Source organism: Anopheles aquasalis, chromosome 2, assembly GCF_943734665.1.
Source record: "Anopheles aquasalis chromosome 2, idAnoAquaMG_Q_19, whole genome shotgun sequence".
NCBI lineage: Eukaryota > Metazoa > Arthropoda > Insecta > Diptera > Culicidae > Anopheles > Anopheles aquasalis.
The window spans coordinates 13902501-13928469 of NC_064877.1; the positions used below are offsets into that span (position 1 = coordinate 13902501).

A 25969-nucleotide genomic window follows, 5' to 3' on the forward strand; every position below is an offset into this window, starting at 1 on the left:
GAAACGTGTTTTTCCCAAATATCGATCCACTTTTTGACAGTTCCGACATCGCGCGCGCGAGCCACAACACGCCGGAGTCCTTCACGGTACCGCACCCGTTTTAGCTGGCTGGTATATTGTTCTACCGTATGTGCCCCCACCACCCTCGTTCTGTGTACGTGTGTGACACACTATCTGTAAACAAGAACCAAGTATTTCTATTTTTAGCGGCTAGCGACTCCAGGCAGACTCGTGACTCATTCTGGGTCACGGCGTTTCTTAATTCAATTAAAATCCTCGCGTCCAGCCCATCCGTCCCTCTATCTCTCTTTCGGTCTCTCTCTCGGCCGCTTTTACGTTGACAGACCGCGACCGGGAGTCGCGCAGTGGTTCCGTTCCGAAAAATCGATTACATCCGTTCGCGTGATGATGGAGCTGTTTTTGGTTGCGGCGGGGGATGGTTCCATTTGTACTGGTTCCGGCTGGTAGTTTTTTCTTCGTCGTCCTCCTGTGACCTCGGTGATTAGTCACGTGAGCCAACGGAGGCTCGTCCTTCGCTCCATATCCGCTCCATATTCGTCGTTCACTAATCCGGCCGGATCCAATGGAATTGGACGACAAGCGACGCGGACGACACAGCACCAACCAAACTCCCGTGTTTCCCATGTTCCCCGTGAGTGGGCATTAGTACGGTCTGCTGCATCAACGATACGATACGGAACCGCTTTTTTTTCTCCCCGTCGGCCACGATCCGATTCGTTTTTGTGGAGAAAAAGTCAGGCCCCAGGTAGTGTCCCTGGAATCCAGGGACAGAGCCATAGCCGAAAAGGCAAAAAAAGGGTCGCGATAATAATCAACAGCATGGTTGGAGCATTTGATACGAGTTCCCCCTTCAATTATCACATCTGACCGCGTCCCCGCATGCCATTCCATGGGATTGGCTAATATGTAAACGTAACCACCCCGTTCGATATCAATCTGTGTACGCATTCAGGCGTTACAACGAAGGGAAATTCAATAAATCCGCTGGAATGGTCGCTATTATTACTAGTGGCTTCAATGTAATTCACTTTCGTGATTGAATACCCGGAACGCTGGGAATTTAATTGATTACCTAATAGTGGGAGCGGCAATTGATTAAACAAACGCATTAGCTATGTACCTTCGATTCGATAATGAAGATCGTTAGTAAATAGTTTTAAATCATGCTCAATTATTGTGGCAACATTGTTACTTTTTTTTCTCTGGTATGTACTCTACTCCCTCGATCTGGTTCTGGGCCTTGAAAATTGGAATACACCCTTGCAAAAAGGGACTGTTTACCAGCAGAACCGGAACCAGTCATTCGTCATGGCGCTTTTTTTTTAAATGTGAGCTACGCGAGTTGTTGTTCACCATCGGAGCCCATATCGGAGATCCCCTTTGCGACTGTCTGACGGCTGACGATAAAAATATAAATAACAAATGGTCGTCCATCGCTGGCTCCCTTCGCTTGCTTATCAGAATACCCTGCGTGCGAGCACAATGACGTTGGAAGACAACGGAGAGTAAACAGGAAACGGAACCACCATCTGCCATCAAGCCACACTTTTCCTGCTGCTGCTGCTCGCTCGCTCGCTCGCTCTAGACCATCGGATGGCGAAGCTTTCCGGCTTCCTTACTCTGTCGCAGAAAAAAAAAACGTTCGAGGACACAGAAACATAACGATATCATAGAGCACCCTCCATCCAGTCACACTCCACCGTCGTCTTCATCATTCCAACGAATAACAATGGCATCGCTGCATTACAGACTGAAACCCTCGTACGGCCACCCTTTGGTAACCAATAGCATTCATCCTTCGATTAGGATCGAGTGTGGATCGAGCATTTCCCCTTTTTTTTCTCCCATTCAATCCGAGTCCTGCACAAGTGCAAAGTGACGGAACAAAGAGCGGGAAGCGAGTATGGTTCGCTTCGGATTGGACAAACAACCGATAATTGGGCTCCCGATAAATCCCCCACCGGGGAGGAAGGTGGTCGAGGCGACAGGAGGACAGGTTGAAAGGTCCATCGAGAGTCCATCATAATTGTGTACCATCCGCGCACGAGATGGAAAGGACAACGGACGGCGCGGCGCGAGGTACTTTTAATTGTGTTGCCCGTGGGGACCTAGAAGCGCCACTTCTCAATTAGCGCAGCAGTCGCCCTGTATGAGTAATCTATGGTCCATCGGGAACGGGATGTACCGACGTGGTTCAATTGTTTTCTAACCTCTACGCCATTAGAGGACTTGCAACAATGTAAGCAGAATGATGAATGTCAATAATCATGCCACGTTTTGTGAAGTTGTTTGCTGTTGAGCTTGAACAACCTTAATTAATGATTCGCGAGCGACACGACTCGCGTTATTCGCCCATTTGCGGATGTTTTTGTGCCGCCTCTTGCTGAAACCATTTCACTAATTTCATTTTAATTGATGCTCTGTGCGTGCGATGTGCTTTACATTTTAACAAAGCATAAAACAACGGTCCGAACGGAGCATGAAAACTTTGGTACATTGGTAGCTTTACAGCCCGGGAGCTTCTTGGAAAAGAAAATCGATTTTTTCCACCACCGCATGGTGCATCCGGTTGTTTCGGGCGGTTACTAAACTCTCGTTTAGCGAACAGAACCGGTAATCGATTTTTCTCAAAGTGTCCTTCGCCCCCCCCCCCCCCCCCCCCCCCCCGGAGAGGTGTCCTGGTGGTGGTGACAGGGCGGCGAGACGTAGGAGATACAATGTAACGGTTTTGTTTTGTTTTTGTTAGGTCGGCTCTAGCTCTAACCTGTGCCCTTCGGTGCCACAGAATGGCGCGCGGTGTCTGTGTGAAGTGGAGTGGATATTTCCGTCGAACTTTGTTGGAATAATTTATAATGTGACCTGGCCTGGCTGCCAGCACTGGGTTCGTGGAGGGGAAGGAAGGCTAATTATGCTGAAGCCAAATGCCATTGATTCGTTGTCGTTGACGTCGTCGAGGATCCTTCGGATCGATACAGAGGGGCCGAACCGCGAAGCGACCGCCAGGGGCCATCTTAACGAGCTAACTTTGTATAAGGCTCCTTTCTGCCCACTCGCTCGCTTGCTTGCTTGGTTTGGCTTTGTTTTAATGTCCGGAATCCGGGTCGATGCCTAGCGCCAGTGGTACGTCAATCGGTAGCCAGGCCCTGTGACTTTATGGTTTTGCTCAACCGAAGAGCGAACCGTATGGCAATCCTTTACCGGCCGAGAAGTCGATTGTTTTTGTTGCTTTTGACATTCGAGGACGACGAGACGAGATCCAGGAGGGAGGATGCAGACACATACACGATGCTGACTACCTGGGGGAGTAGTCCTTGTTCTAATTGGATCCCATCTCGCGAGAGGTTCTTGGGGGCGACTTGAACGACAAAGTCATCAAAATCCTTCCAGACTTTTGCTTCCCATTGTCAGGCATAAAGGTCTTTGGTGCTTTGTGTGTGATAAGTGTGCGCTTTCCCGTCTTCCCGTGGTTCGTCTTGCGCCCGCCCAAGTCCAAGAATCGTCGCAATGACTGCTAACAAACTGGAACTCAAGTATTGATTGGATTGGCTCCGGTACACCGTAAGAAGTTCTCGGAAAAAGTCGCTTCACTTCCTTTCTCTCCGCCGACAACCCCGACGGACGGGGACGGGAGCAATAACGGGAATAATTGATGACTGCGCTTGTGATACAAACACTCTCGGACACGGTCGGTCGGATGTAATGTCGGAGCTGTTCGCGGAGTATGCAAACAATTTGGAGACGTCAATGTGAAACTCGGCTCCGTGAATAAGTTTCCGGCGATTCCTGTTACCTTCTGGTTAAATTATCGTGAAATTCCGGAACTCCCGGTGAGTCTGAAGACAGAGAGCATGGATGAGGATGATGGACGTGTGACGTGTTTGAACGAACGTCCGAGTATTCTCTCCAAATTCCAAAAATAACTCGCACTCCCCACGACACTCTCCTTCTGACCGCTGGCGTTGCTGGTGCCTTTGCTTTGGCCTTTCACATTTCCATACACCAGACCGAGGGGACGAGTTCTCCGATGTTGTCGTGTGCACCCCCAGGACACCGCACGCAGCACGCGCGGTGTAGTATAAATAAAGAATTAATGACTGAACCTCGGCCTCCGGGTGACCACCGAAGCAGTGGTGAGGTACCTCGGACGTCTAGAGCTTAGCTTTAAACTCGCTTGGCCCCCATCGCTATCGGTTGACATTTCAGGATCCGCATTGAAGGTTTCGAAAGGGTTCTTGTGTGCGTCTCGTTGGAGGCCATCTTGTGGCGGACGTCCTTTTGCGTGCGTCCCGATAAAGGGCTCATCATATTTCAGGACGACAGCAGGAGGTTGGGTGCGCTAGTCGCTGGCAGTCACTCGATTTGATAGAGTACCCTGATTAGACAACAATGTTGTAGGGAATTCTGCATAAAAAAATCGTTAATTCCACCCTAGACCCCGTGCAGTTGTTTCTAAGATCGATGACCAGCCGCACGGTACGACCATCGGTAAATGTTTGATGAAGCAAAGGGGGTTGGTTCTAAAAAAAGATCCCCCTAGGCCCGTCCTAGCGCCGCGTCCTGCACTTGACTTGCGTTCGATGATTGATGTTAGAGGGGGAAGGGAACATGGACAAGGCTTTTCGATCGATACCGTCCTGACACAAAGTGACTAGAGGCCGACGGGCTCGAATATCGAGACCAGGGGATTGGTCGGCAATGGAAACCCGGAATCCGGATACCCGGTGTCCAGTTTGATTAGTACATAATGCCAGGATACGTATCCGGCGCGAACGGCAGGCACCCAGGTCGGCCGGCCGGTTCTGTCTGTGATTCCGGGGATTGCCGGACTGTCAGCAGCAAATGTGCCTTGTCGTTTGTAGCCTCCACTTCAAAACCCGGTTCGGTGGTACTTCTGCTGTTGATTGCAAACTACTCGGTAGGTAAGGAAGGTCCTTACCAGCTTATGACGGCTACTGTAAATCACAGTCCGAACGGACCCAAACAGAGCGAGAACGAGTCGAGCGTCTGTCGTGAAGTGGGCAGCCCAATCCCGTATCGTACGCCCTGACTGTCGACCGTCGGATTGTAATCAGCCGTCGGGCAAAGCCTTCAGCAACGCTGACTCCACGGCCTAAAAGACCATGTAAATGTCACGTTTCATGCCTGCCGGGCACGAATGCACCAGGATGCTCCTATTGCCTTGGAACACTGGCCAAAGCTTGCAGCAATCGCATTGCGCGCCGCCATGTCGTCTGCTGGTGTTTCTTCTCTTCATGCTACGCGCTAGAACCGTCGAGAGTCGGGGATAAAAGGTGGTCCCCTAGTCTGGCTTTCAGCCAACCAATCCATCCTTCTGTGAATCGTGATCGATCCAACGCGCCAGCAAAGAGCTTAGGGGTTGGAAATTGGCGAATTGTCAGTCATGTCCAACTGGTGTGGTGTGTGTCTGTGCGTTTATGTGTTTGTGGATTGATGGAAAGATCGAAAGAGTTCTGGCGCTGGATTGGAATGCAACTGCTACTATCCGAAAATGGTAACGTTCCTATACTCTGCAGCTGGCTCTTCGCTGACGTTGATGCCATACTTTGGTGGCTTTATCGTCAAAGCCTCCTTCGTGTGCACCTTCACGGGCTGGAGCACAAGCACTCGTACGGTTCGCGGACGTGACACATAAAATATGGGGAACAGTGTTGCCAATGCTAATGCTGCGCTCAGTAGGCGAGGAGTGCCACCACGAACCGGTTGTTGATGGTTGATGTGATGCCGTTCCATGCCTGAACCAGTCGCATCAGTCACTGGTGGCCACATCTAGAGCACACCTAGAGATGCCGGGGGTCGCGGAGCATTTTGTCTATTGTTCCAGAGTTGCAGCAGTTCGATCAGCCCACCAGCCCGCAGCTGCTGCGAGCAACTAGAAGATGAGAAACAATTACTTGGAGCAGCAGCAGGTCCGCAGGATGCAGGAGTCGCGATGCGATTTGCCGAAAGTCGCAGCTGTTCCACCGCTCACTTGTCAGCGGCCCCGCAGTGCGAAGAACTTTCGCGTCTTGTGACACAAGATGGATGAAGCTTGTCGTCGAATGCCAGGCGCGTCGTGGCTGGCATTGACAGTTTTGTGTGTGCCCAGGGCCTGCTTGGTTCTAGTTCGTCGCTAGTTCCACAGGTTCCTGCTCGGTTTGGTGGGGTGTATTTTCATCGCTTCGCATACGCGGCCCGTGCTCGAGGGGTTGCTTTATCGGGGGAGTCTTTACGTAATCATGTTACGTTGCTAGCTGGTGGAGAGCTTCCTTGCCTGGGAGCAGGTCAAGTAATTGATCAAAACTGAATCAAATATTCTTCGAGCGTGTGCCGTTGATCGCTTGCACGGTCGCTCGCTCGTTCGCCTCGTTCGCTTGGTATTAGCGTCCAGACCTGGGATGGAGGGCCACCAGGACCAGGTGTGGTGCGGTGAAGCCACTAACACCAGAGTTGCCGAATCTACGCCACGGTGCCTATAGAGCAGTGAAGGCTATTGATTAGGAAAGTTGGTAAACTACTGGCATTGGGATTACATAATTCACGAAAGGAACTTTCGTCCTCGCGTGTCCATGGGTGGGTGTGTCTGTGTGCCCGCGTGTATGCGTGTGTGCAGGAGCCTTGCACAAGACATGCTCGAAGACGGAGTGAAGGGCGAGGGAGCGGTGCAACAACTTTGCTTTCGGAACGAGGCTAACGAGCGGTCTCCAGGCGTTCGCTTGAAGTACGTGCTCCCTCCAGATCGCAGCACAAAAGGGAAATGGGGAAGAATCAAATATTCCTCCGCTCTTGAAGGCTAGGGGCACTTCCCCCTCCCTCCCATACTCCTCTGCGCAGCAGAGGCTTTGCGATAGCGATGATTGAGAATATTCGGCGATTTCTTGGTCGAATAGCTTGGTGGCCACTTGCTCGAAATGCCACAGCAAATCCAATTCCTCGCTTCGAGGGGTGCTTAATAACAGTATTAAGCCAGCGGCATAACAAGGAAGTATTGTGAAAGGGCCGGTCAGCCCCATTATGGCCACACTGGATTCGACCTCGGATTGCATTCGCGGAACCACCCTGGGCTACTCGATTGGTTTGCATCTCGCGAACGTGAAGCCATTCGTACAATAAAGCCAGAGTGCTCTGCTCTGCATCCGGTGCTCTGGTGCATCGCCAACGGAATGGACGCACGGACTACTCCCGGCTATACAAACACAGCGACGTGAGTAGGCTCACCATGATAAGGCCTGGCCCCTGTCGCCATCGTTTGCATTGTGCGCCACACGCTACTGTGACGCTGATGATCGTAATATGGTGCTGGATCGTAGCAGCCTAAGGCAAAGTGACGTTCCGGTGACGTGTGCCCGTCACTCGCAAGCTCACCATACAACACGGCGGCGGCGGCGGTGGCGGCCACGGCTTATGAGGGCGTGTAATGTGCCCAGAAATAATTAGTATTGCCACGACACACATTCCAGGCAAACATTCCAGGCGGACCGTGCGGTGACAGTCGTCACTTGGAGTCCCGGTTTTTACTCCGGATAGTTGGCGCTGCGCTCGCGCTGTCACTCATCACTCATAGCAACGGCGACACATGGAAGGGACGTGATGAAGGGAGGTGGAATGGCGTGAAAATCGTCACCTAAGCTCCCGTACGCCGCGGTACCGGAAACGCACTAATCTTTTGGCCACGGCAAGGACACACCGGCCTGGCAGTCACTAATTCTCCCGCGGAACTTTTTCCCGCACACAAAACAACGGCCATTCGCCCGCTGGCTGCGAGATTTGCTGCGTCACTCTTAATTACTAGCGCCTCGGAAGGGTAGCTCGGCCTCGGCGGCAACGAACCGCGAATGGTCTCTATCGATTTCGCTGTGCCCGGACGACGACGACGACGACGACGGTGGACCTGCGCACCGGATCGCGTTTCAATTAACGTCTCCGTGGAGGGGGCGGGCGGTGTGGATTGATTTGGTGGCGCCTTGCCCCCGGAGGGCGGCTGCTGGCATGGGAGACGTGGCAGTAAGGTGCCGCGTTAAGTGGAGTTTTGTTTCGCAATAAAGGATAATTATGATTGCGAAAGTAAGACTTCAATCGGGGATTGCTCATTACGGGAGCGCCTACACCTAATGAAGCAAACGACCTTCCTCCGTCAGTTCCTTGCTTGGTCTTTGCAAAGGATGCCCGAAAGTCAGTAATGGTGTGCCCCGCGAAAGCCCTTGCTTTCGGTTGGTGGCGTCCTGACGGGCTCGAGAAATGGTGTAAAGCCATTTGCAATCGGATATCGATTTTCACTTAAGTAATTGATTTCCTCCAGCACGCCATTTCGGGGTGTCCGCTGCTGTGCCACAGCAAATGATAATCGATAGTTTAGTGATCGTGATGACGGTGTTGATGATGATGATGGGCAGTGAAACACACCCGTTAATGGGCTGTTGGCAAGATGAATCTCAACCAATGGCTCTCGGGCTCTCTCTCTCTCTCTCTCTCTTGTGCTGCCATAAACACCTGCCACGAAATGATCTTCATGCTTTCGGTGGATTCGGAAGTTGCCAGCCCTTCAATTACGAACGGCCGCTTAAAACACCTTGAAATTGTCAAATGAGAATTTGGAAAAAAAAATGGGAAAAAAGACAACTCATCTGACGGTGCGAATTGGGGGAAAAATCGTGAAAAACCGACAATAAATCCAATCAACTTTCCAACCAGCACCACAGCTCATCATCATGATTTGGATGCCGAGGATGACTGCTGCGTCACACATTCGTGGTTTGCGTTCGCATTACGCTTCACTCTCTAAGACATCGTATACATGGCCACCACCACTGCCACCACGTGGTTTTGTGGGTTTTTGGTTCGTTCCTTCTCCTTGCACCGTTCGTACGCGTGCCATGCCGGCGAATGTCGGTCCGTTCCGTCATGCTGCAATTGAAGCTCAGCGAGCATAATGTCATTAGTGAGAGATGGTGAGGATGGTTTTCTTCATTTCATCGCCAACGCTACCGCCATCTCGCCATGCAAGGTGGCTATAATGCCTTTGACTAATGGATAATGTGCCTGGTACACGCTCGGAGCACCGTGGCCACGGGGATGGCCAAAAGTTTTATGCAAAAGCGCTCACTCGCTCGCCCGCTCGCCGATGCCGGTGCCGAGGGCGAGAAAGATGCAAGATCATTTTTCCTTATCGCATTAGCCACATCCCCAGGCAAGGGATGGCAAGGGACGGTGGTACTGGCACTTATTAGGTGTCTGGAGTTTGGAGCCAACCAAAAACCATGCAAACGGAATACCATCGTCCTGTCCTGCAATCGCCGTTTGTTCGTTCTTGTGGTTCCCGTTTGTTTGCCATCTATTTTTGCCTCTTCCTCGTCACCGATTTTTGCCTTTTTTTTCAAGCACAGTCTCACTGATTCAAGCACAGTCTACGGCCAAAGACTAAGTGGGAAGTCGCAGAATGTGAAAAGCTTAATTACTGCCGCACGATGGAGCGAGAAGAGCTAAAGTGTCCGATTGTGTCCATGTTCACACAAATCTGCCTTCTTGCTGTGTCGGTGGTACTGAGTTCGAGGTGGTGGAAGTAATGAGTCGCGAATCGCCAATTCCCTTGTCCAGCAGACAAGAAGAAACTAATGGAATCATGTTGCCGCTCGACGGTCGTCCGTTTGCAGAACACATTCAAATGAGAAACGCTAACGACCTTTCTTTCTTTCTTTCTCTCTGATTCGCAGGTGAGTGTTTCGAGGATTTCTGTTCCGTATCGACGGCCAAGGAAGAGTAGGTGCTCGATTACTTAAATTTCCGGTTCTACGGCCACTACTCGAGCGAATTAACTTGTTTGACGGCCCTTTTTCCGAACATTTCCTAGCGGGCTTGACACTATAAATCATACATCATTGGCAGTTTGATTATCTCAGAAACAACGCGCGACCAAAAGGGGGGGCAAAAAGGAACAAGAGGCGGAGGCCACTCCGTGATCGATTTGTTTTTATCCGGAGCGATGCCGCGGGCGACAGCCGAAAATGTGGCACTCAAGATGAAGTGCTTCGGAAGCATTTTGATGAAGTCGAACATATTGGTCGCGTGAATGGCGCTTCGGATCGCCCGAATGCAAGTCACCATTGCGTTGAGACTGATGATTAGAAAAGAACCACTCCAAGGGGGTTCCGGGTGACCTTGATCGTATGTGTTTCTGACACCCTTAGATGGACAGCAAACCTTTAATCGGTTGCGCTGCGTTATGAACGAGGAAATTAATTCCAAAATCCAATTCGGTTGCAGGTCTTCTACCTACTCGCTAGGACTCCTCGGTGTGTGTTGGATGCCACAAAACATTTTGTTTTGCCGTTTCCCTTTCATTTCACACTCGTCCCGGGAGGAGCCTGCTAAACTAATGCTTCACTATTAATGGACAACCTTGTGGACCAATCAATTGTGTCAATCGGACTGCCAGCCCTGTTGGTGTAGTGTTTCGTGTGCACCGCACAGACAATAAAGCAGTGCTTCTCTTGGCTCGTCTTATGATGACGAGCTTATTTTTTTATGCGCCACCGAGTTGCTCTGGTTCAATTTCTGGAGGCGGACAGCACGAATGGTCGCATGCCAGGGACACCAGCGATGGACAGGTCACTGAGTGACACTTAGCAACTGATGGTATTGATAATATTCTAATGAAGCACTCCACTCTTCCTACGGAGCTACGGCCTACTCTCTGAAACGAGCCTCCAGCGTACATTGGCAGGATTTTGACGATTGGCGAGCCTTTATGCATAGTAGCCTTTGCCTTAGCATTGTCCTTGGAGGGTATTGAGACTATCACGAGAAGCTGAAACACTTTTTTCGTTTGCAAATGCCACGCGCCATGCCTGCCATAATGGTTAATGCTCCAGAATCCGGTTCTCAGAAAGAGAACAAGAAGCCAAATCTCCTCCCCAGTGTCCAACCTAGGCGTGTCTATGTTCCTAGCGTACCGAAGCGTAAATGTTTGTTACTTCTTCCACTTTAAGATGTTATCTAATTTGATCCAACACTGGCCACCACTGGTCAGCGCGGAACGCACTCAAGCGATGCGAAGTAGTTGACCAGAAAAACGCGATCATAAACGTCGCTCCGTGTGTGTCCAATAGTTAGTACCGACTGTCAGGAAACGCTAATGATTTCACAGATGAGTGCGCCGGACGGCGGCGGCGGCGACTAGGGAATAAGCCCAAATACGGAGCCGGACCACGCAATTCATTCATTCACACCTTTCAAGCCGGATGGTTTGTTGTATTTTAGAAGGTGTTGCGGCACTGTTTGATTTCCAACTCGGCAATCTGATCGCATTCCGATCGCTGCTGATCCATGCCATACATGGTGTAATTTCGCGTTCGTCGGGAAACGGGAAGACAAATGTTTACGATTTTGCGGACACATAATTTGCATCCATTGGCACCTGTGGTGCTTCTTTTTATCGAGTTTAAGATAGTTTAAGATCAATTACTGCTGCTCATGATGATTTGAAGACAAACTATGTTGACGCTGCGATTCGTCAGCAAATTGATCGCTGACAAAGTAGAGAGTCGTTAAAACAGGTATCGCACCAGAGAGCGCCACCAGTTTGCCGTCAGCTGGTTGTTGGCTCTCTGTTTTTGTGCTTCACATGCTGCTTCGTAGCAGTAGCGATGCTACCGCGAATGGTCCGTTATCCGAGCCATATTAGAGAGGTGATTAACGGGTTTAACTGCTTTGCCAGAGATGGCATTGGGGCGTGCGAATTCCTGTCGTACTGCTTCTGTTCCGGTAGATAAATTTCACCGCTGACAGGTTTGCAAAAAACGCGCGCGAAAATATGCCAAAAAAAAGAAGGGACAACGATAAAATAATGACAATAACTGGGAAACTGTCGAAGACGGAAGAAAACTGGCACGATAAAAAGGTTTCGATGATGGGTCGCGGCCATGGAGTAAGATTTATGAGAAGCGATAGAATGATTAATAGCTTTTAGTGACTGGAGATGCCCAGGGAAGAGGCTACCGTTTTGGGGAGGCCAGTGTGCAGCTGCACTCTTGAGCTGCGTACCAGGAACTGAAAGCTCGACAACCATCATCTTTTAAGCACAAGGAAAAGGAAACGAAAGAAAAAAACACTTGTTCGCGAGATGGAGTAGCTGGCTTAAACTTAATGCTGTAATCATACGAACGATGTAACGCACAACAGAGTCTCAGACGCGCCGTAAAGCATAATTGTGCCTACGGCTGCCACAGCGTCATGTTAACATATGAGAGGCCCTCAAATCTCAAGTAGCGAATCACGACCGAGGGCGGTTGTGCAACATTGAGCAAACCCTTTTCACCACTCAAAAATAAACAACTCGTGACCTCATGTAAGCCACGCGGTACTGGATGATGTAGCATGATGACTTGGAAGGCCCAAAAGCCCAAACGCAGCAGCAGACAATTTCGATTCGATTCAGCGAAACACCCGTCACCGGTCATCGGGTTAGATCTTTATCACGCCGATGGGTTCATGTACGGAGGGATCACACACAATACGGCGCTGACGGCTAGTGCTGCTGCCACATTTTTGGGGGGAGAAGGAAATGAAAAATGAGCGATCGACAACGCGATCATCGTGCCGGTGTGTGTAGCGCGAGCAGGGAATGAGCGGTGATTGCCTTGAGGCCAACAAGGGCCATACGGCTGGTAGGTGTGGCGGCCTGTCAGCGGCGCATGAAGCGGCCACGAAACTTGCTAAGCCGCAAATGATTATATTCACATTAGTCACGGCAAGCGGCCATTTTGCACACCTACAGGCCTGAGGGCACAAATCGACCCCTGCAGGGTGTCAGATCGCACCCGCGGCGATCGTGTCTAGGTTGCTGATGATGATGATGATGATGTTGGGACTGCGACAGCGCGAGCGACGAATGGAAACGAGGCGGGTTAAGGTCTTAATTTAGGGAGCAAGATGATCAGTTCACATCAGGCGGGTGTGGTTTGAATAAGTAATTGGTGGGGTCGCAGAGAGAGAGAGAGAGAGAGAGAGAGAGAGAGAGAGAGAGAAAGAGGGGTAGAGAGATTGAATTGATTGAGCTGCTAGTCGACTTAGATACTCGTTCTGACACTGGACTTACACTCAATAGGCTCGTCTTCAGATGACACCACAAACACCCAAGGAAAATACCTCTTACCTCGCCCAGTTATCGCTCAACAACGGGCGGCACTACGGATAGAACTGACCTTATGGTTGCCAAAGCGAAGGAAAAAAAACACCCAAAAAAAGCCAAGCATAAAATTCGCCTTCATGCATTCTTGGTGAGACTTCTGAAGCGTATCGTAAACCGCGCAGTTTGGCAGAAGGTCGCGGTCGGTTCCGTTGCGATGCGCGCTAGACACTACACGATGCCACGTACGAATAAATTGCAAATAAATGCCAAAACAACAAGCAACAGCAGTATCCTGCTTCCATCTACGACACTTTCGCTGCGATTTATGATTTAATAAATTGCACATTTTGATGGCTAGGCCACTGAGGTGTGGCGTGCTGGTCACATGAAATGTTAATCTCTCTGATGCCGTGAACGTTGTGTCAGACAAAGGCATCTCGTTGTCCGTTTAGTAGCGGAAGTAGGCTGATGGAGCTTCGTTGTAGATTTTTGACTGTTGGAGTGATGGCGTAGTAGGCCAGATGGATGCCATTCTTCCTTTTCGGACGGTCGCCGGATGCACGTGTTTTTCCATTGAAATTCTTTATTTAAAAACACATATTGCATATCCCCGGTAAACTGGTAGGACACCCAAGACTGCCGGACTTAATAAAACCTAAGCGAATACTTCTATACAGCGCCATGCGTGTGTATGTTTGTGTGAGTATTGTTGCTTTACCAGAAAGCAACAACAATGATGGTAACTTTGTACAGTGGTGAGGGCTAGAATCATCAGTCTCCAGACACAGGGGTCCCGATGCATCCCCCTGGCTGGTATCACAGTGAAGAGAGCGGCCTTGCTTCAGTGCGCTGCGTTGGGCACCGATCCTTGGTTAACAGCGTTACTTGTAACATCCCCTGTTGGTGCCGTCACTGGTCCACCGATCGACGATTCTGTGACCGTGTGCACCTTGCTGTTGATGGTGTTTGATGATGACGGTTTGTTGCTGCTGCTGCTGCTGCTGCTGCTGCTGGAGGGTGTTTCCAGTAGCTCTTTCAGTACCGCACCGGTTGGCAGCTCAACCATTAGACACAGGACCAGTCCGAGGATGTAGCTGAAGAACAGCACCTCGGCCGTGTAACCGGCGACAATTAGCTCGTTGCTGAAGATCGGTGCCTTCTCCCGGCCGTACACCTGTACGATGACGGTGAAGTGTATCAGGTAGACACTGTAACCGAGTTTTCCCAGCACACCGAAGATCGGATGACTGAGGGCCATCTTTACCCAATTGTGCCGATGAAGCAGCGCCAACACCACCAACAGCACGGTGTTAAACAAACCCCAACTGATCTTGAAAGTGCTGGCGTACACTGCCAGACAGGCGGCCGGTAACCAGGAGAGATTCGTCACAACCCAAGCCACGGTCACCATGCTGAACACGTACAGCATACCGCTCAGTTGGGCGACCTGCCGGAAGACACCGTGCTTGAACAGTTCCTTGCGTTGATCCCGATAATGATGGTACACCATGCCGCCCAGCATGCCACAGAAGTAGACGCCCGTATTCTGGTGGAAGGGGAAGTAGAGCACACTCTGGAACAGCTGGCCACGGATGTACTTCTCCGTGTCCTTCATGTCGATCGTCATGACGGGCGTTATGTCGGAGGTGAGGTACACGATGGCAGGCACTACCACACTGTACACGAAGATCCCTCCGAAGATGTACTTCCTGGTCGAGGGCCACTTCCAGAACACCATCATGATGGCCAGACCGAAGATGTACAGTTGCAAATCAGTTGCCAAATACCAGGAGGGGATGAAGCACTGCGGAGCGAACCAAAGAAGCAGTTAGGATCGCGAGAACTCTCTCACTATTTGTCTCTTTTCCCGCACGAGCACTTACCGGTTCAGCCCATCCAATGTAGTTGTTGATGAACAATAAATTCGCCCACCACCACTGGTGGCAGCTCTCGCTCGATTCCCCAATAAACTGCTTCCCAAACGGACCATCGATCATGTGGCGCATCACAGACGATTCAAGCAAAATCATGAACGCATACGTTGGCACTAACCGACACAAGCGATTAAGCAACCGCTCACCAAAGAACGCCAACCGGAAGTTGGGATGTTTGCGGATGTGATCGAGAAAGTTGATCGCCATAAGCATCCCACCGATGGCGAAGAACGTTTGCACGTAGTTCTGAAATTCGGCGATGAACGTTTTCAGCGCTGCACCTTGCTGCAGTTGCTCGAAGAACTCCGGGTTGCGCTGCGGTAACTTCATGTGCGCGATCGAGACGTGCAGAAAGACGACGCGCAACGTTTGGACGCATCGGAATGACTCGAAGCAAGCCAGATCGATGCGAGTTTGGGTTGTCTGTGGATCTTTCAGGCGCCGTAAGTTGCGCGGAAACGAGAACGCAGTGAGGACGCGCTGATGGCCAAGCTTAGGGTTGCGACCGAAGTAACTCTCCGGGAATCGTTGCTTCGCTTGCTCGTGTAGATCGTACACGGTGGAGGCAACGACGAGGAAGATGATGGTACCCGCGAGCAGGAGAAAGACGGCATCAAGCCAATCTAGTGAAAGCAATGGAGAGAGATACTTGAGTGTCACTCAAAACCGTCATTCGGTGTCATGTTCGTACCATAAGGAAGGCTTTCGGTGCTCTTGGAGTAGCAGTACTGGATGTGTAGCTCCGGTTGTAATCTCAGTTGGTACCGCGTGGTGAGCTCATTGCTTACGCACTGGTGAATCAGATCGGTCTGGGTGTAACTGTCAATACTTTGGGTACCATTTTGGATCAGTGCATCCTGGCACTTTTGCAGACATACACCCCGCTCTAACACTTGATGGTCGTAGTGATGATAGTCACTGGAAAAGTCCTACAAACGTCATTAAAAGTTATGCATCCGGTTGAACTGTGTCCGCTCTGCTCGATCAGAACTTACGCTGATGTTTCTCCACAACGCGGACGATTCGTCTGGCTCGAGAGGTGCCTTGACCACACAATACACGTAGTCAGTGTAGTACCGGCGGCAATCTTCAAAGTCATCGTACAAGAAGACGGGTGGGAATTTCAGATACTCTTCCACTGTGAAAGGAAACACCAACCAGCGGGGTTTTAGAGAGGGATTTTCGGTCAAAGACCTGCCGCATTAGTCAAGCTCTTACTGTGGAAGGGTTCTGCTCCATTTGTGGCGCTCGCTAGTAGGAGTAGCAGCAGCGTTACATGCGCGACTAGCAAGGCTGCTCTTGAAACCATTCTGTTTTGCTGTTTGCCAATGTTACAGATTTCACTCACTCGCTCACTGGAAGGACACGATGAGAGAAGAAACGATATTGTAAAATCTACAGAGTAGATCATCAGAGCACGGTTACTGTAGTTTAAATTAGATCTTTAGAAGACTTTAAATTGTGGAAATTGTATTATTAGAAGCTGTGTAAGTGCCTCCCGAATTATCTATATTGTATTGAACAAAAACGTCAATCTCAAATTCTTCCATTTGCACTCAGGGCTTCCCAATGGAGTAATTTGCAGTGCAAGTAATCCAAAGTTATTTGCCATAAACTGAACAGTTAAAATGGCGTAAACACTCCGCAAACATTCACCATTTAACGAATCGAATCACAACCAAACCACGCGCGAACACTGTTTACACATCACGACCCCAAAGAATCGGCGAGAAAGGCGTCAATACGTTGGAAACATTTCGACGGGGAATGTCCTAAACCGTTTCCGAACCGTGTTGTCATGGGGGCAGTAGTTGATCTATTCCATTATCACTTGACACTTTCCGTTTTTGCCTCCATTGATCCCCACGCCAGGCAAAAAACGAACCATTACTCCAGACGGTGCGCTGTGTGCTTAGAATAAAGTCTATCTCGCTCGTGATGTAGGACGCATGCCCATCAGACAGGCCACGGTGACCTCCGTCGTTTGGTACCGAATCACATCCGCAACTAGGCGCGAATTCCGAGACCGTGTTTGCCGGTCGTCGTTGTTTGGTGCGACACATACTTCCACATAAAACCACATTTTGGGTTTTTTCATCATCGTCTGTCTGCCTGTCCGCTTTCGTCAGTCGTCCACTCCGTTTTTGAGAGCAAAAAGAGTCGCTGTTCAAACAAAACCACCAATTTGTCTGTCTCAACATCACTGTCACCAATAAGCAATAAGCTCTTCACACGGTATCTGGCCACTTGGTTCGTTGGGGGGTTTTTTTTGTTGTTGTTTTGCTTTTTTTCTTCTCTTCCCTTCCCAATGGTGCGTCAGGAATTCGCGCACAAGAAAGGAACAATTTGCGCAGCTGCGGAGGACCGCGGAGCATACAAACTCGGATGATCACTTTTTAGGTTGCTTTTCTCTATCTTCGAACGGCGTATGACGGAGTATTCGACCAGAGCTATTGGCTAGACTCAAACACTCTTTACCGCGCTTGGAAACGGAACAGGGGAAAGAAATCTATGCCGGAAACATAGCCAGTATGACGCAAATGAAGGTATTATGACCGATCACAAACATATTTGTCACTCGTAACGACCGCAACTCTCGAACGATCTTATCACCAAATGCACCAACAACAACAACAACAACAAAAAAACAGGGTGCGCGAAACAGAAATGGAACGGCCTCGATCTACTATGCGCCATTTTGAGCAAACAAAAAAAAGGGATAGAATGGGAAAGGCCCCGGAACCTGACACACATATTTAACCGCGGATTAATCGTCGTGGTCTGAGAATTACTCGTTACTAAGTGCTGAAATGCACTCTGCCGCTGCTGCGTATCACTATGCCACCGACTGTCACGAAACCGTTGACGACACTCGAAGGCGTTAATCGACATTGAGGTACTAGTAGGCCGCGTAACACGCGTTTACACAGCCCGATCGGTGATGAACTTTGCCTACTTTTCCGCCTATTTGTTTCCACCGTGTCGGGGAGTTGTTTGCTTCTGCACTAGTGAGTGGTACTGGCGCAATTCACAGCTTCCCGTTAATGGCACGGAGCCCCTTATTTGCACAGCCCTCGGTGGCGTAGTGCTACTTAGGGGGCGGGCGATTGATTTACCTTCCAAAGGGCTCTTCTCCGGCACGCTACCAACAAGCGGCACGGAATCGAACCGACGAACGACGAACGACGAACTTCGATCCAACGGCGGATCGAATTCACTTTTTTTTCGCTTCGAACCGTTTGTTTTCGCGATCGTTTGTTGATGGCCTAGTACGCGATTATCTCCGGATCGACCGTTATTTAACCGGTAGATGATGGCCTTATCCTTGCCGTGAAGAATTTGTCCAAAACCGTTCTCTGGCACCCTGGTCCGACCGATGCAGATGTTCACCGGATTAACGATCAGCCTCGACTGCAGCGATCGGTGGTAGAACGGTTCGCCAAATGAATTTTCCATCTATCCGCGCCCTCTTCCTGCCTTCTCCTTCTTCTCCTTCCTCGCGTACCTCTGCTATTGATGGGCGGCAACAAAAAAATAAATCTTAAGAGCCCCAGTGCCACGCTTCTCGCTTGTCGGCTCGTTGAAGTCTTTCGTTTTGCGTGCTGGTGCGGTGCGCACGAATGAGCCGGATCGGTTCGGTTCGCTTCGGTCAAACCTTTTTTTTTTTGGGGGGCTTTAGTTCCTTCGTTTTCGCATCGGGTTCGGATCGCTCTGGGTTCGGCTTCGTTTGCTGGCCCTCATCTCCGCCCCGCTGCCCATAAATATGGGCTCATTAAAAGAAAGCTCCAGCAGTGCCGAACGATCGTACCCACGATCATCCAATCATCAGCTTCGTCTCGCAAGTGCGCGTAATTTTGTTGTGGATTTTTCTTCCAATTTTTTGCTCGCAAATTTTCTTTCGATCTTCGGCTTGGTTTGTAGGTTCGGATGCCAAGCTGAAGAAACTCATGCTCGCTCAGGGGGTGTGCGGATTGCGATGCAGTGCGTGATGTAATTGTGATTGCACCTTGCCTCCCTTCGACCGGATGGCTCGTTGTTGACCCTTCCGCCGTATGAGAATGATGATGATGATGATGATGCTGTTGATGAGGCCTCATTGTTTGTTGCCAAAAAAATCCCCAATCTGCGGTTTTGCGGGGATTGGAAATGGAAAGATTTAATGATCGGCTCGTAATTATCGATTGAAACACGGTGTTCGGGCATTCGATCGCAGCGGATGTGGGTCTGCCATTGGTATCGGTAGGTTCCGACCGTAAAAAAAAACCCCAAGGTTACCACAAACCGAGGCGACCTTTGTGTTTACTCTTCCCGATCATGCGGAAGATTGCGTAGATGTTGCTGCTGCTGCTGCTGCTGCTCGCTGCTGGAAGTTCGATGCTCCTTCGTGCTGACGTTCGCAAACGATCATTACAAAGTCCATCCGTCAATGGAATGGCCGATCGAATCAATTATGCTGATGATGGTGGTGGTGGCCAGCCCAGGCCTGGTGGTCAGGTAGCGATGAATCAATTTCACTCATGCCCGAAACATGCCCGTCATGCATGCGTCCCAGGCAATCGGTTCCAATCTATCGCACCCCAAACCCTATCATTGAGAGGTCGCGTCGCGAACTGCGCCATATTTAGCCAGTGGGTGCGCGGAATCCAGATGCGAGTGATTTGATTTCTAGAAATTAATAATCCGCAGCATGGTGCGCATACGCTCGGGGCTCCGATCGCCGGGGCCAGTAATCTTTATTGCCAGTCATCGTCGCTAAAAAGTTGATTAAAGCATGCAGTGATCGGAGCGCACGGGGGGTTTAGTTACGCGAATGAACGTCGCCATGATCGCAAGACCACCACAAGACACATGAGCATTGGCCTTGCGCGCTGGTCAAAGGCATTGTTGCACAAAACCACAAACCCCCCTCCCCCAAAAAAGGCTTCGTTGTTTGCTCCTGATCCGTCGAACTGGTCGTTTGTTTTTTAAGCTTCGAGAATGAGGTCCTCGGTCTTACGAAACGGACAACAAAAACCATCACCAGACGAAGCATGGCAAACAATGGGCCCAGATCCGTGATTGCGCTTTGACGTCATCCGTCGCCGGTTGTGCTCTCGTTTGTCGCCTAAATGGCAGTCCCATGTATGTAATGAAACGGTGGGAACCAGGTGTCGTAGTCCGTATGGCGACGCATCACTAGACATCTTTCCATCATCACGTTTGGCACCCCGGATGACGAGCGACACGAGCGGCAACGCGTCCAAAACCGACGAACAGATCGACGAAAGATAAACAAAACCGATCTTCGAGCCGTGGCGAAGCATAACTCACCGTGCGTGCGGGGCGGAAGACCACTGGAAACACTTGACTCACGTGCCTTTCGTGGGCCTCGTGTGCGGCGTGTGCCCAGACACACTCGGCTGCCAAGTGGCACCTTCTTCGTGCCGTGCTAGCTAATGAAATGAGATATGAGTGCCTATTAACGGGGATGGAGTATTTTCGGAGGACAACGGGACAACCCCCGAAATTACCATCAGCCTTCACCAGGTGGGGGATAATCAGTGGTTGAACGTGGGCCTCGGTTCCGGAACGTAGCATCACTTCTTCTCACGGTCACTAGCGGCCCGATCCGGGTATTAATTGAAATCATAAGGGCCCAAGGCACCCCATTTCTAGTGCGACCGATGCGCCAGTGTCATCAGATTAATGTGACGTAATTTGTTACTTCAAGGGCTGCTTGCCAACGTCGAGTCAACGAGTCTGATTGTATGTTGACATACATTTTAATAGCTCGACGCCTCAACGCTGCATCGCAATCGGAGCAGCCACTGGAGTCTACTTCGACCTCTTATCCATCTTTTCTTCTGACTTCTTTTTTTATTCTCATATTTTGCTACTTCAAGGAACCCTGATCTAATGTCAAAGGTGTGTAGGTTTGATTCGATCGTGATTGAACGAATTAAAATGATCAGCTGGGCGACATGGCGACGTCCCCGATGGCCATCTCCGACCCTGGGGAAAAAAATGGTCGTTGAACGATCGATCCGCTTTTACGCGCTTTCAAGGCAATCGCCAAACGCCGACCATGACGGAGGGAATCGAATTAAGATGGCGTTGAGATCGGCGGGGGGGCCTAGCTACGACACCCTCAATCGATCATTTATAGGGCCCTTACTCCATCCCTACTGGTATGATGTTTTGGGACATAAATGGATTTACGATGTTTCATTAGCTCCTTCCTTTCATCTCTCATGGTGGTGCACACGTGTGGCTACACGTGGCCGCTGCATTGCAATTAGTTTGGCGGCACTTCACCGTCACAGACTCTCGAGCGAGTGAAGCATTTGAAATTCAAGAAAGCGAACAAGAGAGAGAGAGAGAGAGACAGCTCGCAAATGGGTGTTAAACAGAACGTCAACATTAATTTGAGCGCCACTTCAATTTGACGCTGACGCTCGTGTGGTGGCTTGCTGGTTCGTGGTGGCTACAGCTGAGCTACAGATTATCTCAGCATAATTCTCTTATTTTCCAACTCATTCCGTAACGACCGTTGTGCGCCTCGGGGCAATCCGTTTGCGCGGCACACGCTTAGCTTAGCTAATTGCGTTGCGCAGGTCACTTCGCGTACCTCGCGTTGGCTGGAATTTTCTTTGTAACCCTTAGCAACCGCAAATATAATTCACCCCCAAAAGACTCACTATCATATCTGTGAAAGGTTGTAGAATAATTAATTCAGTTCTTCATCATCTCAATCTCTTACTCTGTTTATTGTGCGCTCTCGCCCTGGTTCGTTGCCGCAAAGCAGCATCTGTTCGTTCAAGGCCAGGGCGCTATTGTGTACATGTCACAAATCACTCCCACAAATATTAATCCCTGTGTATTGAACGATCGAATGATCTATTTTGCCGTTTTACAACTGAACGCTTTGACAATGCCCTCAATGCTGGCCTCAATCTTGATCGCGTTTGCTCCAATTTCAGTTTTCAGCTACTACTGACTGCCTGCTATAGATCGTAACAGCTCGAGTTAGTATTTCTCACAAGTGACATTCGCAGCTTGCAGGGCTGTTCTTGACATTTTGTGTTCATCTGCATTGCAGTCATCTGACCAAAAACACTGTGGTCCTCTTCTACAATGTTTGAGACTTTACTCAGTGCAATGTAGCTGAAGAATTTGTTCTAAAACGTACAGCGAATGCTGTTTTTAAACGTGGTACATGAATGTTTGAATCGAATATTGCTAGAAACTGAAACTTTTATTGTTAAACAGTGAGAATCTGAGCGGTAATCAATTGCGTTGAATTGATCGGATTTTCTCAAATCGTACTGAAGCACAAAATAAAAAAAAACTTAAGAAATTGATGCTACTCCTTTCCATGGTACTGATTGATTTTGTTTTTTTCTCTTTCTTCTTACTCTCTCTCTCTCTCTCTCTCTCTCTCTCTCTCTCTCTCTCTCTCTCTCCAAAGGTAAGCACCATCTTCAAATGAGCAAACAAAATGATCGAATGCATTGCTGCTATCGAACATGAACTTCTACGTAGCACTCGCGGAACGGAAGTGTCGTCCCTCGAAGCCGGGGGAGGGGTTGCTGTTGTGCAACCCCCCGAGGGGTAAGTGAAAAGAATACTTCCGCGCTTGATCCCATTTCGGGAAAACGAGGTTTTCGACACACCATCGTCACCATCGTACGGCGGGACGCTTCTGGTGATAGGATACCGGAGCCAAGAGCAACACCAGTGAAAGCATTGCTTCTGCGGGATCAACTCTTTGCGTACCGTGGCTACGGTTGCATACCAAGCGTGGAGTCAGCACCCTCTCGACGAGGGACAACCATCCATCGTATGCATCTTGAGCGCATTGCCATTAGGTTTCACCAAGATCCCTTATCAGAGCGGTACGATGCGGTTCGTTAGAAAGCATTCCCCCTCCATTCGCTCGACTCGATTTGCTTTGACGGGGACCGTGATGTGGGACATTCCTCCGTTGCTCTGCACTCTATCGTCACGATGCTCTATGCAACGCCGATTGAAGGATGCTCTGTCGAGGATGCCGTGCGTCGATCGAACTTTCCTTTCTTCGCCAAAAAGCATCATCATCACGAACGAAAGGAGCATTTTGCAGGAACACTGAGCATCAAATGTCCCAATCCAAGCGCCCTACGCTCGATATCTGCGCGGAGGAACGTACGCGGAGCCTGAGGTGCTGCTGATGGTGGTGTGACAATTGAATTGGCAGTTGGCTTAGCAAGCGTCAGTGGGTGCGCGGGCAGGCTGTCTGGATTGTTACGAGAACGTGAAATCTTCCTATTAGCAAGAGAAGCCAGCCACGGCAGGCATTTCATGGGAAACCATTTCGCTAGCGTGCTATAAAATGAAAAAAACAGTTTGCGCTTTTCGTTCGATCCATCTCCAGATCGACTGACGTGGTTTGCGAGGTCAAAGCATTCAGTGAAAGCTTATGTGATGGGTTTTTAGCGCCTGCTGGTATTTCGGCATGTGAATGACGCGGTCCAATGTTACTGTGGGCCTCCAGGATTGATCCCAGGGAGCTCCTGGGCGACGCATAATGTTTATTCGCAATATAGTTCACCAAGTTCAGGGAATCACCAGACGAGTGTTTGTTGACCGCAGATCTGAAGTAGTTTGGTGAGCGATGACTTTGAATCAATTAGCACCTCGTGCGTGATTTTAGTTGGCAACGACCGGGCGGAGAAACGCGCGTAAAATTTGACGTTGGTAATAATCCGCTGATGGTGCTATCCCGTTCTTTTGTGAAACATTTTTAACAAAACGCTTACTTAATAAACTTGCGCTAGTTTTGCTGTAAGTCATTCTAATGTATCGAAAAAACGTGTTCTTTCTTGAATCCTACGCTGCGTTACTAAGATTGAAAATGTACACGCATGACTTGAAAAAAAAGGCCTTCTTAGATTGCTATGTACCCCGGTGATTATCCACAAATTAAACCGCATCTCAGTCCACAAACGTCTCGCTAACCACTTTTTCCGTGGTCCAACATGTGCTCCATGGGGGGTTACAACATTTTGAACACACCGATTGGACACTGTTGGACAAGAATTTTCATCCTCTTCGGCTTGAAAAAGATGGCACGGGGAATACAGTGCGGTCATCACTTTACACGAGGTGGCCACCTCTTACCACCTTACTCCGGCACCTCACGATACTCACAATTGTCTGTTGGTGTGGTCTACCAGGCAGCGGGGGGTTTATGCGGCACATGTTGCGGTGTAATCACAGCCCTCCCGCATCCTATCCAGAGCTTCAAACCATAGTTCTGCTCGAGGTAATGTGGTTTACGCGGATGATGTGCAGTGCCCGGAGTGCGACGAAGCACCAGTCGACCGACCAGGTCTATGTTTGTGCAAATACCTGGCATGGTGGCACCTTTCGATACCCAGGCCAAGCGGACCCTTGGACCCCAGTAGTGACCGCAAGGGCTATGATAAACAGATTACTGCACCCAAGTGAAATGATTAGCACACCGATAGTGTGCCGGTCTTTTGGAATTTGTTGTCGGCAAGCCGGCGAACCGGACCAGATCCGGCAACTCTCTTGCTAGAAAGGTTTTGTTTGTCCTGGGACACACCCTGGGCTCGAATCTAGTGAACGTAATTTACAGTCGGCGTTCCCGTGATCCTAATAACTTTAACAAATAACAGCGTCGACCGCCAAGCGTAGCCATTAACGAGTTGCCTTCGCTGAGCCGCCTAGACTCAAATACTTTTGCGGGGAGTCCCGCAACCTGGCGGACGGGAACGGAGCTCCTGGGAGATTCTTTATCACTCCTGCGCGAGGGAGTTGCGTGGATATGCGAGAACGGCGTGGGAATAAGAACCGAAACCAGGGCATCCAGGTAGTTCTCAGGGTTGCTGAACTTGCTGAACACACCTCAAGCCTGGGACCAAGTGGTCCTTTTCTCATGGAACCCCTTTTCGGTCCGCTCCTTTCGGAAGCTGTGGCTCCGTGTGCAGGTGTGTAGCGGTTCCCCCCCCCCCCCCCCCCCCCCCTTTTCTCTCGGACCTCTGAACCGAGGGTTTCGAGGATGATTATTGTGTTTTCGTTGCGTCATTACCGACGGTGACGGTAGACTGGTTCGCAATCATGCCGAGAGTGGGGCTGGCTGGGTTAGTATCGCTCTTTGTCGTGTCGGGTGTCGGGATGCTGCACATCATGGGTGGACAGGCGGATTCTATCGCAGAAAATCGACACTAGGTGCTATATCACAAAAGGAAATCCAGTGAGAGTGTGTCCGATGGCGGAGAAATGTTGTCAGAGCCATCTTGGATACTCTTTTTGTCTTTGTCGATGACATTCTCTTCATGTTCATCGTTCACGATCTGGAACAGGGCTCGCCGCTGTGTGGTTTGCAATCGATCGTTGTCTTTGGAGCTCTTTATCAAATGTGTCTTGAGAGTCATGATAGATGTGTGGTCCGGGTTACGGCTCATTCAATTCGACTTCATGGGATTCGCTTTTCGATTAGTGTTCTTCAAGTCATTCTCTTTTGTGGAGGACCGCAGAACATCTACGAATACAGCCATCCGGTGCCATCATTTTATCAACAGTTTCTTTCTCTTCAACCACAATTCCGGCTGATTAGTCGGCTTTACACATTGCTTGCTCAGGCAGGACTTCCTACTGCTCCGTGGAAGCTCTATTTCCGGTTTCAACGTTTCAACGACTACACACGCGCAGTAAGCGTTGCGTAACGCTACGTGTTTACGAGCTTGTTTGGAAGGTCGAGGCGCACCCTAAAATCCTTGAAAGCGTCCTTAGGTTTTCCTGTTTCTACAGTACTAGTGCACGATCCTAGAGTTACCGACCGACGCTTCCGCATATGGTGCGCCCGGTAGTGGTCCTGTGGGATTTGGTGGACGCCTTTGTACCCTTC

General features: G+C 50.0%; 2 protein-coding genes across 9 annotated transcripts in view; one reads left to right on the forward strand and one right to left on the reverse strand.

Moving 5' to 3' along the window:
• LOC126572633 (complexin) overlaps positions 1–25969 on the forward strand; it is a 137836-nt gene that overhangs the window by 2043 nt on the left and 109824 nt on the right. The gene's annotated exons all lie outside the window — the stretch shown is intronic.
• Positions 13844–16415, reverse strand: LOC126572621 (nose resistant to fluoxetine protein 6-like). Its single transcript, XM_050232063.1, has 5 exons — positions 16297–16415; positions 16074–16216; positions 15770–16007; positions 15028–15701; positions 13844–14948 (listed from the first exon to the last, which is right to left on the reverse strand). Exons 1-5 carry the CDS (start codon positions 16385–16387, stop codon positions 13986–13988), a joined length of 2109 nt encoding a protein of 702 aa, XP_050088020.1. The 5' UTR covers positions 16388–16415; the 3' UTR covers positions 13844–13985.